The following is a 14,367-nucleotide window of genomic DNA, read 5'->3' on the forward strand; positions in this document are numbered from 1 at the left end:
ACATTTAAACACATCAATAGTTCTATTGCAATTCTATCGTTAAAAGCCAATCACACCCGTCCTGGGTGGCGCTATGTCACGATAGCGGAGATAGCGAGAGGGGAGGGACATCCGGCGCTGAAGAGACGTACTGAATGTCAGGCTTTATCCCAGCAATGTACATGCGTTGAGCAAGTCTAACAATATAGCGACAACTACGCCTTCTTGGGCTTAAGAGATAGAATAAACAACACCGTCCTCACAGTCAGAATATCGAGTGTTGCCTTTACAGATCCCCCAGCACATCTTTTTACCATCTTCAAAGTGTCTTTGTGGTTTGGAGCACATACCGTCTACTCAGGCACTTGGCAGCCAAGGCAGTAAGGCTGCATATGCTTAACACAAAGTGCTTATTGTATGGTCTAAAGTCTGAAATCAGGGTCCTGCGTTCCATCCAACAGACAAGGTGCCAATTTTAAACAGTGATGTGCGAGGTACAGGGGGGTGACAAAGTAGGGCAGTGTTAGAACACTCTTAAGCAGAGTGTACCATTCGTTGAAATTCTATAGTATAATAATAATAATTTAATAATTTATACTTTATTAATCCCGCAAGGGGAAATTACAATGTTTTCACTCTGTTGTTATTATTACCCTCCCTACGAAGAGATCCCTACTTGTACAATTAATTGCGTCAAGGCTATAATAGGAGCTAGTGAAGCTTGCTCAAGTATACTGTAGCCTTCAGGCTTTGGACATGGGATAAAACAACCATGTTTGTGTCCATATGATCAGGATGTTACATATTCCCAAAGTGGATCTTTTGACAGTCTTCAGCTGTGATTGGTGCATTAAAGGAAAGTGGGCAGTGCTTAATTTTTAAGACATAAAAAAGAATGGTAGAATGTATGTGCTCACATAAGGGTGAATAAAGTTTTTGAGCTAATAATATAAATGCCTGTGATTATGTATCACTCTTTGCAGCAGAAAAGCGTAAAGTCTTTTGTAAGTTTTTTTCTTTTTTTACAGGTCTACAAAAGGTGATATACAACTACAGGTTCTGAACATCATCACATAAATGTCTTTCTATTGTTATCATTTAAACAGTTGCTTCTGTCATGTGCAATGGATTATAACTCGAGTCAAACCTCACATACCTCTATATTTCTCCTGCCATGTCTTCCTTTTTTTTTGTTTTTACTATTTAAGAGTTTAGGTTTAAGTCTCAGGAAGTTAAAAAGCACAACAAACTCATATATCATATAGTAAAAAACAAACTCTATAAGGGAAACCTACTCGTTGGCTCTTTGCCAGTGTGTGAATGGGGAAGTAAGTGAGTAAGACGGTTCTTTATATAGCGGCACTATAGAATGAACTTCAAACTTCTCACAGATTTACGACGGCTGCCCTGGGCTCTGGGGGTGCAAATGAAAGGAGCCATTTTTCACTTTGTGTATGTCAGACTGACTGTGTGTGTGTTTGTGTGTGCGCTCATTTGTGTAAGAGTTTTAGAGTCGAAACCCTGTACTCGTCTCACCTGCATGTGGTCGGGTGAGTGTGTGGAATGCAGAAAGGCCTAAAGTGAATGTAAATGAATAACTGTAAGTTCAATTATTACAGACGCACACACAGTGTTACCTGCCAGATTTTCTGTGTAATTTGGCTAAAATAAGCTCTCAACTGCGAGCTAAAGTAGTAGTGGTAGTGGTAATGATAGCTGTAGTAAAAGTGCTGGTGGTTGTAATAATATCTGTGCCTGCAAAAATACCTGTAGTAGTAATTTATTAAGTCTAATAATAGAAGCAGCAATAATAACAGTAATAGGAGTAATGGTAGTGACAGTAGAAGTAGCTGAGATGTTAGTAGTACGTGGGGGTAAGAGTCATAGGTGTATTTAACTAAGTGCATATTTTCAGTACTAGTACTGAAGTATTTCCACTTTTTATGTAGTTATACTTCCATTTACAACACTATGTACAGAGGGAAGTATTCTTGGCTTATGTGAAAACATTTATCAGACGGCTGTAGTAACAGCATAATGAGCTCCATAAAATTGATGGCGTGCCACAATTTAAATAACTCATCAGTATCACAACTGCACTTACTGTACGACACTGAAACACTGCTTATACTGTAAGTTAAGGCATCAGTAACTCGGAAAGGAACCAATCATCATAATGAACTTGATACCTTTTATAGAGTTTGGAAAGGGCCACTGGGCTAATTATACACATTATCATTGTTTACTTCTAATAAATTAATATTCACTTATCAAAAAATGGATACATTTCAAAAGGAGTTGTAAATGAATTAATTATATTTGCGTTACAATTTATTTAAAAACAAATCATTAGGTCTTTGATTCTTGAAAAGATGATTAGATTTTAAATTGTACTTTTCGTTTTGGATAGACAGATACTTTCTGTACATTTTCATGTCAAAGAAACAGATATAAACTCAATACATACAACAAATATACGCAATACATGCAGTTGATATATGGTCAGAAATACACAAATACATTCATGCCCCGAAATAAATCCTCACATATATTTGACTAACGAGTCATTTGTCTCCTGCTGCGACATTTATCGTTTCCATTTTGTGAAAGCTTTCATTTGAAGATACAGCATTGTTGTGGCACAATCCTGACTCCATACTTTGTAATACTTCTATACTTCATAAAAATTTTAATTGCAGGACTTTTATGGCTACCGGGGTATTTCCCCCATTGTGGTAGAGCTGGTTTCACTCAAGTAAAGGACTTTTCCCATAACATTAGTAATTGTAATAGTAATTGTGCTCGAAGCATTAATGGAATAGCTGGAATAGCAGTAATACATTACTTCCCACTGTATATTAACAACAATCTCTCTCTCTCACCACATCATTGGTGATGTCGTTCTCTGGTGTCTCGGGCGGTTCAGCGGCTGCAGGACTGTTGGACGGCATGGCTGGGAGCTTTAGAATGTAAAAAATGAAGCAAATCAAAACATGGGAAAGGCCCTCAGAAGCACCAGGTGCAGCTTCATTCAATCTGTCTGTCTGTCTGTCTGACGATCACTCGCTGACTCAGTCCTCCCCTTCTCCTAAAGAAGAAGGAGAAATGACAAACACACACAGCATGGCATGAGTGGGAATATTGTAAGAGGAAATTTGTCAAGTATTATTGTCAGTATGTGTGTATCTTTTTTCTCTCTTCCTCAGTCTATCCACCTCTTGCTCATCCTCCCACCAACCCACACAGCCCTGAGGTTAAGGCGGTAAAGGTGTCTCTACGAACTGCACACACACACACACACCAACAGGTGTCCTCAAAGGAATTTTCTGGAATCAGGGCAGCTTTCAACATGGCTGTCACTATTTGATTGATGTTGCTGGATGAAACTGTCCTGTTTCATTAGACAAAATGGCTGCGTTCAAACTCCAGGTAGTAAACGTGTCCAAAATCTAATTATTTTCCCTCAAACAGGACACAAATCAGTTTTTAATGACAGTATAATCAGGGAAAAATCACATTCAAGCTGACATTTTTTTATCTTGATTTGGGCCACTTGGTCCTAAATCTAGTAATCATACTGTATCTGATTTTTTGGACAATGCATACCCCAATTCATAGTCTATGGCTGCAACTTTTTTGGCCTTTTTTTGCTTGCAGATAGTAGAGACAGATAGGGAACATGGGGAGAGAGAGTAGGATGGCATGCGACAAAGTTCCCTGGGTGTGTTTTAAGTAGAGGTGTGAATCTTCACTGATCTCCAGATTCGATTCAATTATGATTATCATGTCAGCGATTCGATTCGATTCGATATCTCGATGCGTCAAATACATTTTTCTATTTAAGCCATATAGGATATTTAATTCATAGCTTTTCAAGCTTCAAAAACAAAACATTCTGCAGTGCTCTAATACTGAATAAAGTGGATATATAAAACTACAGCACTGAGCACATGGCACTTCCTGAATGTGCAAAACGTAACAGAATATGTAAACAGAAAGGTTGTTAGGCCTACATTCAATTGTAAACAGAAATAAGCGATTATGGCCCGGCCGATTATCGATGCAGCATCGTCCATGTCCACGATTCAATGCATCGATTATTTGATTAATTTCAACACCTCTAGTTTTAAGGCTACCAGGGTCCACTTCAACACACCTATCTATGTAACACCTGCTTGTTCTTTGCGTATCTTCCCCTGTGCGCTTTCAGATTTTGGCTTGCTTATTGATTACCACTTAAGTTGGTTGCTCACTGAATACCCGTAGATCTGACATTAAAAACACATACATATATTTAAAGCTTGTGACCAGTAAGCAAAAATACACAATAAGGTGTTCACAAAGCCTATTATCAAACTTGTGCTGAGAGGCTTATTACAAACAAGGTCACCTGTGTGCAAATGCTCACAAAAGTTTGTTCGTCGTCTATTTAGTGGGTGTTACTATCTGGTAATGCAGCATCAAGGAAAAGTACTATAACTATGCAGGGCCGCATTACGCCACTCGGGGGCCCTGTGCAAATTTAGCTGTGGCGCCGGTTCCTCCCACTCTCTTTGCTCTATGTAAGTATCTTGTTACTACTTAAGTACCATTAGGTACAGAACACACTGCAGATTCATTATAGACCAAGAAACCAAGGTACCCCTATTGTCAAATACTTCTGTCACCGTTTGTTGTGTGTCACTTAGTATTACATAGGAATAGACACCATGTAAGCATTATATCACCTGAAACATTAAAGGTATTAATATTTGATTTTAACACATTTCCCTCAAGATCAGGTAAAAATGTGCAACCTGCTAATTTGCAACTAATTCAATTTCCACAAACTAATTTCATCGCAGTGATTCGTAGGTAAAATCATTTAAATCATATGCACTGATTTGGATCAGTGGTTAAACTGTTGACCAGATCTTTGTTTGATATGTTCTGTTATAAGATTTTAATGGACACCGGTCACCCAACTTTTCTTTAGAGTTGTGATTTTGGGCTATAATATAATAAATAACTGAAACTGATTTGACTATTTTTCCTTGGCCATTGCTGAGCTGCACATTGTGATATAAATAATGCCATAAAGCCTGAATTACACATATTTACGCGAAGTGAAGTTTTTGTGTATCGGGTCTGTATTTTTTGCGAGTCACTTCAGGAGTGTGATTTGTTCAGATACTGATCACAATCAAGAAAATTGGATCTCAGTAGTGATTTGGATTTGAGCACAGTGTGAGTACAGCCAATTGGTCTGGCTTTCCTCAGGATGTACTGTACAGTATGTCACTCCTCAAGCTGTGGCCTTACATCACCATACTGTTAACACAACAGGCAGCCGGCCAGGGTTACCAGTGGAAACTTTGCAGAAATGGGTGTACAGTATCCACCCCACACCCTCAGGGGCTCCCTGCATGAGCTCCAGGCTCCAGGCCAACCAACGACTCCAAGTTCTGCGCATTTAGGTCACCCACACACCTCTTACTCCTAGCATGACTATACACACTGATTTAAATTGTTTCAGTCTACATGCAGCAGAGGTTTAAATTAGACCATAGTCAAAGGCCCAAGCAGAAGCCTGTATTGGTGGGAGGAGAAATGGTTGCGCAGAGAAAAAGCTTCAGAGATATGTCAAGGTAATGAGAGTTAGGCAGTGATAAGAAAGGGAAGTCAGTCTACACAATAAAAGCATCAACTATATAATTTCTGTCTTATTTTTTGAATTTAAATAGCTCTTCATCTGTTTCCTTTCCTCTAATCCTGTCTTCTGTACTGTGGTAACATGTGAATTTCCTCAGAGATCAATAAAGTCGTGTTTTATTGACAGAGCTGGGTATTATTGCTTAAGAGACTTTATTTCTGAACTTTTCATATTCTAATTATGATATCATTACACAAATACATGTGCTGTTCTACAAAGTAACACATTCTTAAAGGCTTTTAACATTTTTCAAGCTCTCCATTTGGGCTGTAACCAGGATTTAAAAAATGATAAGGTCATCTAAGGTCATGAGTCCAATTCCTCCAACACATCATTCCCTAACCCTCAGAAAATGTTGACCTGACAACAACAATTAAGTCTCTATAATGTTTTATTATATATATTTGTCATGGTTGATTTATTCAGCTATGTTTTCTGAAAGATGTATGTCCCCAAGAGTGTTTCAAAACATTCTCCACCCTGCCAGGAATAAAATTATAATTGGGAAACACTAAATCCTTTATTTTTTATTATTATTTTTTTTTTTATTGCTGGCTAAAAGTGGTGACATTTAAGACTAATGGATCAATGGATACATTTTGTTGATTGAATTTGAACTCCACACATGTTGCTAAACCCCCAAAATTCACAGAAAAAAATACAGAGGACATGAGTTAAATGAACTCAAAACAAGAGATCACAACATATTAGAGCTGAAACACTTAACCAATGGATGGATTAGCTGATTGACAGAAAAGTAATAGGCAACTATTTGGAAATAATTGATTGTTTAAGGCATCTTTTTTAGAAAAATAAAATCCATAAATCACTGGTTCGGTATAAATATTTCCTGTTTTTTTTGTCAGTAAATTGAACACGTTGGGGTGAGCAGACAAAACAAGACATTTGAAGATGTCACCTTGGACTACGGGATATTGTGATGCTAATAATGTTTAGTTGCAGCTACGTAGTTCTATGGTATGGTATGCAGCCCTATACCATTGATGAATCACTTCTACAGTACCATTGTGATCACACTTAACATCTTATTACAGCATCGGCAAAGACATTTGCGTTTAACGCGTTGTGAAACGAGACTTTTATTTTTAAAGTCTACGCCGGAAGTGTCGTAGTTTTCCTACTAGCTTGGCAGAGCCGAGCTTTATGACAATTAATATTGGGAGCGACCTCACGCGGCCTTTACCGTACGGCCTCTCATAAACGGCGTATAATCCCGGTGGGGATGTGTGCGGGGCGGGCAGCCGGTGAGAGACACGTGTCTGAGTGTGTAGCGCAGATAAGCTTTACTGGGTCAGGTGAAAAACACACACGGGGGCGCGTTTCAGACCGAATGCACTCGTTAACCTTAGCAGGCGCGTGCCCGCCCGCTCGCTCTCCGCGGAGGCGACGGTTCCGCGCGCTGATGTGTCTGGCTGCATCTGCTGGGAGAAGGGGACGGTGCGCTCCGGTTTAACATTACCTGCTGGTGTCGGGGGAGCCTGGAGGTACGATCCACCGGACAACCCACACTCGTTACATGACGGTTGTCCGGATGCCGTGATATTCCTCACACCGTACAAAATAACTCACCAAGTTCACTCGCCCCGTGCACGAACCGCTCTGTCTTCACGCGCACATCATCTGCTAAAACGGAACCGACGGTTTGGCTCCGGAGCGCGCAAGCGATGACTTTAGGAGATGACTGTAGCTCAACTTAACGGCTGCCGGTGTGCGTTCACGAGCCAAAATGTAATGTTTATATTTACCGTGTCGTCCGTCCCTCAGGCACGCGGACCGTGACGGTCGTCGCTCTCTCTCCTCTCGTTCACCCTCGATCTCGCTCTCTCACTCTCTCTCTCTCTCTCTCTCTCTCTCTCTCTCTCTCCCTCCTCGCGCTCTACCGGGTCTTCTCTCTCCGCTGCTGGCTCGCGCTCCCCCGCCTGCTTCTCTCTAGTCTCTCTCTCTCACCAACCGGCCTGCTCGCTCTCTCACGAGCCGCAGAGGCTGCCGCACCGGAGAGAAAGTTTCTGCCGGGTCCTAAAGTCTACAGCATAGACTCAGCACACGCACGCTCACACGTGCACGCACACACACACGCACGTGCACGCACACACTTATGCACGTGAAGACAGGTGCAGAAGTATGCAGACTTTAAACTAGCTATAGCTAAAATATATATTTCCATGAAATAAATAACTTAAATCTAACTTTCAAACAAGTTCAGGTTAAGTATTAATTTGCAAACACAGCCAAATCAATAAAAATAACAAAATACAAATAAACAAATAAAAACACCATATTGGCCGACATATAGGACAAGGGTTATGTTTTTTTTCTGGAAAGTACGTTAAAATTCAATTCGAGAACTAGACGATTAACGGTATTATTCACAACAGCAGATATTCTTTTTGAAATGGAAAGCATGCCTCCTACAAAGACTGTTGCATTATGGGTTGTTTGTTGTCTTATTGTCACTAGGCTAGCTAAGCTAAGTTTATAAGTTTTAAGTCAGTTTAAAGTGCATCTTTTAGAGTTTGTCAGTGTTTAGGAAACTCTGTTCAACCATTTTCTGACAGCTCATGTACAGTAACATGTTTTAATATAAATTCCTCGAGTCAAATCTGGTGTCACAGATGATGGGGAGCTCCAAAATACTAATCTAAAACTACCAGAAATAAAATAATTTTCACTTCTTCCAGCAACCTGACAGGAGCTGCCTAATGGAAGTATTTAATGTTCTACGTTTACTAATATTTGGGTCGAAATGGTTGATATTACTCGATCTGGAATTGAGTGTTACATAACTACCCTAAAGCTGAGAATCAACATCCCTAATTACCAACCGGGCAAAGCCGTGAAACTGCCCTGAAGGGAATCTAGTTTAGAATTTAGTTTTTAAGCCTTGTTATTTCTGTTTATCTTGTACTTACATGGGACATATTCTGAAATAAATGTAGTGCTTAATTAAGTTAAGTAAACAAATTCCGAAAACACATAGAAATAGTGGGAGACATGCGGCGTCAGTAGGGGCCTGCAGCTCATTTTTGCTTGAGGGCAAATAATTAAAAATAAGAGTGTGTTTTCTAAACCAGAAACTCAGTGACATTTTCACAGAAACACATAATTAAGGCTTGATTACCAAGAGACATCAAATCTACTTTCGACTGTTATTATTTCAGCTGAATGGCATATATTCCTAAATTAGTTTGTGTTTAAACTAATTACTAGGAAAAATTTGAAGTTGTTTTCACGTGGTGTTGCTAACAGAAAAGTACTGTTAAGTTGTTACTGTTACAACATACAGGGAAATCATTGTTTTGTGGTTAAACATATCCAACCTTATCACCGTACAAAAACGTCGATAATGGCCTATTCTGCAAAACCTCCAAGCATGTTCAATGCCAGTGTTTTATAACATCCAGTGCCAGTGATTTTAAAATAATCTTGCTTTCTACAATATCTGTTCACAGAAACTACAATAAAGATGATTGACTCAGGTGTCTGGCCATGCTCATATTTGCTGGAAAGGGTAATATGAGCTTCTTGTAACAATATGCAGTATATTTGATGTCTACAGCTTAGAGGCAGACTGTCCTATCTGTCTACAGGTCAGGGTCAAGTCTGAGCATAAACCTTTTTTTTTGAAATGTGATCTATAAATTGAACCAATACTTACTCCCCCCCCTCACAGGTTGCAAATGTCTGCGTTTCAAACAGTTCACCTGTTACATTTGTTTATTTGAGTAGTTTGTAGAGGCCTAAAAAGGTAAAACATTCCAGTTTCATAATACAGACAGGTTGACACAAGTCAGAAAAAAGTAACTTGATTCGTATCGCAAATACAGTTGTTTTTCTTCCTTATTTCCTATCTTTTTAATAATGTTAGGATTAAATAATAGTAGGGAACCGCTATGTTAGAGAGAGTTTGGACTCAAATGTAGTATTACACACAGTTACCGTTACAAAGAGTTCCTTTTTCCTGTTTTCTCTACCTTACCTGTCCACACCTACAACCAAGTGAATGCAACAAATGTACCCGTTTTCTTGCTTGGCGGGTTAATTTCTTCTAGTCTCCTTTCTCCGCAGGTTCCTAAACAGGTCAAGCTGAAGCATGCTGCAACAAGTTGAAACCTGCTCTGCTAACAGCTGTGTACACAATATTCTAGGAAAGATAGGAAAAGCAGTAAATGTAGTATAGGCGGATTAGACAGACTGAGGGCAAGTGGGAAAATCTTAAAAAACTAGACAAAGTAACTCCTGATATGCTGTGAATATTACAGTATTTAAGAGGATGCACGAGTTGTATTTTCCTTTAACTCATACTGAAGTGTGGATTCAGTGTAAAACATGTAGAAATGTGTGTGGTCTCTCTGTTTACCAACATCTAGAGACAGAAAGGTGGATAAAGTCACTCTTACCGAGGCTGCAACCAACGATGACATTCATCATTGATTAATCTGTCTATTCTTTCAATCAACTTTAATAGTTTAGCCTCAAAAATGTTAAAAAACACCCAACGTAATGTCTTCAAACTGCTTGTTTTGTCTGACCAACAGTCCCAACAACCGAAAATGATCCTATTTACAACGATATCAAACAGGCAAAAGCAGCAAATCCTCACATTTAATAAGCTTCTGTCGGAATTTTTTTTTCCACTTCATAAATTACAAATTTTTTTTGTTGATTATTAAAATAATTGACACTTAATGAGATCAAATTGACTTTGATGGCATTATAGTTGATTTTTGCTCCAGAAGACAAGGTTAACTTAGTTTGAAAGTGTAAAGTTCCCTAATAAACAGGGTCATAACTGCACTGTGTCAGTAAGTATAGAGGGTGGTGGGGGGGTGGGGGTTATATTTATAGCAGTCAGTGAGGTCACCAACAGCAGACAACCTCAATGAGCTTTATTCAGTCTATAGTTTACACCCCCCACCTTGCATACACACACTCACAAACGCACATCGTGACCTCTGAAGGAAGCTCATGGGAAACGTGAGAGCTGCTCATCCATACTAATGAGGATAATAAATCAGGGGGAAGTTTTAAAAGTCGTATAGACAGGAAAACACATTGGGTATTTATTTATAGAAACTGGGTTATGACCAAAAACATTGGTTCGGTTTCGTTTCTCCCGACATTAATGTGATCAGTATTGATGGAAATGGCTATGGTGCTAGAATTAACAAAGTCTAAATCTTAGATATTACTCTAAATATAATATTGTACTCCACTACATTTATTTCACAGCTGGATACTACATCATCAGTTGTTAAATGTAAAGCATTATACATTAGAATACCTAAACATTATATAAAGTTAGAATTAGCTTGAACACTTGAATTACGTGAACAAAATAATGCTGTTTACCCATTACTGCATCAGTACTATTCCAATACTGTATTATTATACACTGAATGGGGCCATTTTAAATAATGAGTACTTCTGATACTTCGTAGCGTACATTTTGCTGCTGTAGCTGTATATAACTGAGCAACAGTGCATTTTTATTGTTTATAAGTTTAATTTAAGAATAAGAATATTTCCTATTTAAAAAGAGACAGTCTCAAAGATGATCTGATGTTTGCTGTGGTGGAATACGACTAACTACATTAACTCAAGAACTGTACAAATTGAGGTACATTTAATGCCACTTCATACTTTTACTCCCCTACATTTCACACAAAATATTATAGGCTTTTATTACTCCACTGCATGAATTTGACAGCTAACGTTACTACTGAAATGTCAAATTTATCTCCACTTCAACAACAGCTAAATTATATTTAGCATTAATAATATAATAGTATAATACATATCAGTGTAACACAATGCCATTACTCTGAACTGAGTACCTTTATATTTGATAGTTTGAGTAAATTTAGCTAATAACATACTTTTACTTGAATTGTATATTAATTGAATACATTTTTAGTGCAGGACTTATACTTGTAATATAGTATTTTCCCATTGTAGTTGGACTTTTATGTAAGTAAGAGATCTGAATACTTCTCCCATGATTTTTTTTTTTCCTTAAATGGTTGAATTTGGTAGGTTAGCCCAAAATGTTTTAATGTAAACCATGTAAATTAAGCACTCTCTGTTTACTCCACCAACAAGTAATGCTTTTGGTGTGGGTTGTTTGTCGGTCTATCAGCAGGATTATTAAAAAACTACTAGCCAGATTTTCAATCAACTTAGTGGAAGGGTGTAGCATGGGGCAAGGAAGAAGCCATTACATTTTGGAGCAGATTCGAATCACGGGGCGGATACACAAATGTTTCACTTTTGTTAACATTGCGAGTTAGGGCATTGCCTTTGTGTGTGTGTGTGTGTGTGTGTGTGTGTGTGTGGGGGGGGGGGGGTGGGGGGGGGGAGCTGTCTGAGTGCTCTTCTAGTTTTCCATGTATTGCTCATTAGAAGAACTGCTGTATTTCTGATGAGCCAAGTCAAGGAAGTTTTTCACATCGGTCACTTTCCAGGAATACAGCGGAGTAGTTTCCAACTCAGATATTTTTGTTTTGCCAAACTGTACACGTACATAACAAAACGTACAATACAAAACAGGAGGGAATCAAATGTTGAGGTCATGGAAGTGCTCTGACATAGTAGTGGAAATTGTATTGACTCAAACATCACATACTCTGGTTTATGTTGCTGCCCAGCCTTTTGTGTCCGGGAGTGACAGTTAGTTAATACTAACAGTCACAGAGACAGACGAAACTCAAGAGTTTTACGTTAAATATTATTTATTGCAGATAAAACACTTTTCGCTCACAGCATCAGCTCAGGCAGGTTCAGAGCTGAATGGGTTTACAGTTTCATGTCAGGACGCGTCTGTCCTGTCAGTCACTCTCAATCTCTCTTTCTCACACGCACACACATGCACACAGTCAGTCAATCTGAAAATGTGATAATCACAGATGCAAGCTGTCAGTCAAACAATGTGGAGGGCTGTTGAAGTCTGAAGTTGAAGAAAATCGCCAACTGAAAACGAATCAAAAAAAAAAAAATGTACAACAGTTATATACAGCTTCTCATGAGCCGAAACCAAAACCCTGAAAAAATATTTTTGATGAAATTATTTCACATCTGCTACATGAGAATAAATCAACCTGACCTGATTGGAGCTCAGTAAATCACTTTGGGTTATGTTTGATTTGTATACAGAAACCAGTCTGAAGATTTTTGGGTTGCTAGATGTAGTTTGACAAAATATAAATATAATTGCATGAAACTAATTTTCCTTTCTTCCTCATTCCTTCAAACCACCCTTTAAAAGACCATTTCTAACAGGGGGGGGAAATACTTCCCCACACTTTGCTACTCTACACTGTTGAAGCAAATGGTTTTAAATTCTCTCTCTCCCTCACACACAGTAATCAGATATCTCCTCTTTGACTGTATAGTCCCACTGCAGTACCGAGAGCCACAGAGAGGCCTGGATAATCTGAGCTGCTGTCATACCTGCACCCATGGCACTAATCTCTTCCAGGTTTCAGACACCTGGACCAGGACTTCAGCTTTCCACCATACACTGCTCTGGGCTTGATATACAGCAGGAAATGTCCCATTAAAGCTTATCGTCTCAGCAGGGCCGGACCACCCTCACATACACACAAACACTAAAACTGAATGAATAAATGTCAAAAAAATCAAAAACAAAGCAATAAATACTAAGCACACAGTGCCGAAACTTAAAACGTTACAACTCACTTCTCGTAATTTTGGACTTTCTTCTGTTTTTCCACTTTTTCTCTCCACTGTGGTTACATCCTGTATCTCCTTCCTGAAACGTTCCTGCACTATCCTTCACAAATTTCCTAAACACATCCTTCTATCTCTTCACGGTGTCCCTCTCACTTACTTGACCCCTCTAAAACCAGAGCGCGCGCGCACACACACACACACACACACACACACATGCTACAGTATAAATCAGTAGGTTTCAGATTCCTCGTTTAGCTATGCATGATCAAATCAAAACACAAGTAAATCCACAGTGACAAGACACACACAGAATCACAGCTATACATCAGTAGGAACCCAGCGGTCGTTTGGTGTCCAGCATCGCGATTGGTTGATTGGCAGTGGAGCTCTAACCCCCACTGACTAACGATTAAAATAAGATATATTTCAATTCCAGCAGGGTCAGTCTTCTTTGGCTTTGATGAAACATCACTCTGCCTGTGGAGAGAGTGACAGAACAGTCAGACAACTGATCAGAAATTATTTCCTTTTATATTCTATCATGTCATGTTCGACATTTTGGGAAATGCACTTCTTCGCTTTCTTATCGAGAATTAAATTAATAATACTCTCGTGTCTTAAAGGGAAATATGAAGCTGGAGCCAGCTGCCGGGTAGCTTGGCTTAGCATAAAGAAACAGAGGAGAAAGTGCTAGCCTGGCTCTTTCAAGAGTTTAAAAAATCTGCCTTCTAAACCTAATTTATTATTAACACAAAATACCTCTTTTGTTGAATCCTATTCATGATAATAATAATAATAATAAGACCTCATGAAGTTATTGCCCCCAGCCAAGAGATAGTCAGGCACATAACATCACAATATGTTGTCTTTATGTTCAGTTTTTGGACAACACCACCAACACAAATTAGATATAACGCGTTGATTAGTGAGCTGTAGAGGTGCTGGTAGGCACGTTTAACTTTAGACAGAGCTGGTTTCCAGTGTTC

At 38.9% G+C, this 14,367-nt stretch overlaps 2 protein-coding genes across 14 annotated transcripts in view; both read right to left on the reverse strand.

Annotated features, from left to right (window-relative positions):
* The window catches only part of LOC116066336 (DNA (cytosine-5)-methyltransferase 3A-like), a 51,923-nt gene extending 44,322 nt beyond the window's left edge, over positions 1–7,601 (reverse strand). For 3 of the 6 annotated variants that reach the window (XM_031322348.2, XM_031322345.2, XM_031322343.2), the window contains exon 1: positions 2,862–2,992. In XM_031322348.2, the coding sequence (XP_031178208.1) occupies positions 2,862–2,930 (69 nt within the window). In that variant the 5' untranslated portion in view covers positions 2,931–2,992. Of the gene's footprint in view, positions 1–2,861; positions 2,993–7,437 lie in introns of those variants that run through there. The other 3 variants (XM_031322344.2, XM_035995785.1, XM_035995786.1) reach the window with 3 other exon arrangements.
* The window catches only part of dtnba (dystrobrevin, beta a), a 39,636-nt gene continuing 28,238 nt past the window's right edge, over positions 2,970–14,367 (reverse strand). For 7 of the 8 annotated variants that reach the window (XM_035995789.1, XM_035995788.1, XM_035995791.1 and 4 more), the window contains one exon: positions 13,724–13,858. Coding sequence is in view for 1 of the 8 variants with exons in the window: in XM_035995794.1 (XP_035851687.1) it covers positions 3,051–3,067 (17 nt within the window). In the remaining 7 variants the exon portion in view is untranslated. Of the gene's footprint in view, positions 3,068–13,723; positions 13,859–14,367 lie in introns of those variants that run through there. The other variant, XM_035995794.1, reaches the window with a different exon arrangement.

This window comes from Sander lucioperca, chromosome 19 (assembly GCF_008315115.2).
Source record: "Sander lucioperca isolate FBNREF2018 chromosome 19, SLUC_FBN_1.2, whole genome shotgun sequence".
Classification (NCBI taxonomy): domain Eukaryota; kingdom Metazoa; phylum Chordata; class Actinopteri; order Perciformes; family Percidae; genus Sander; species Sander lucioperca.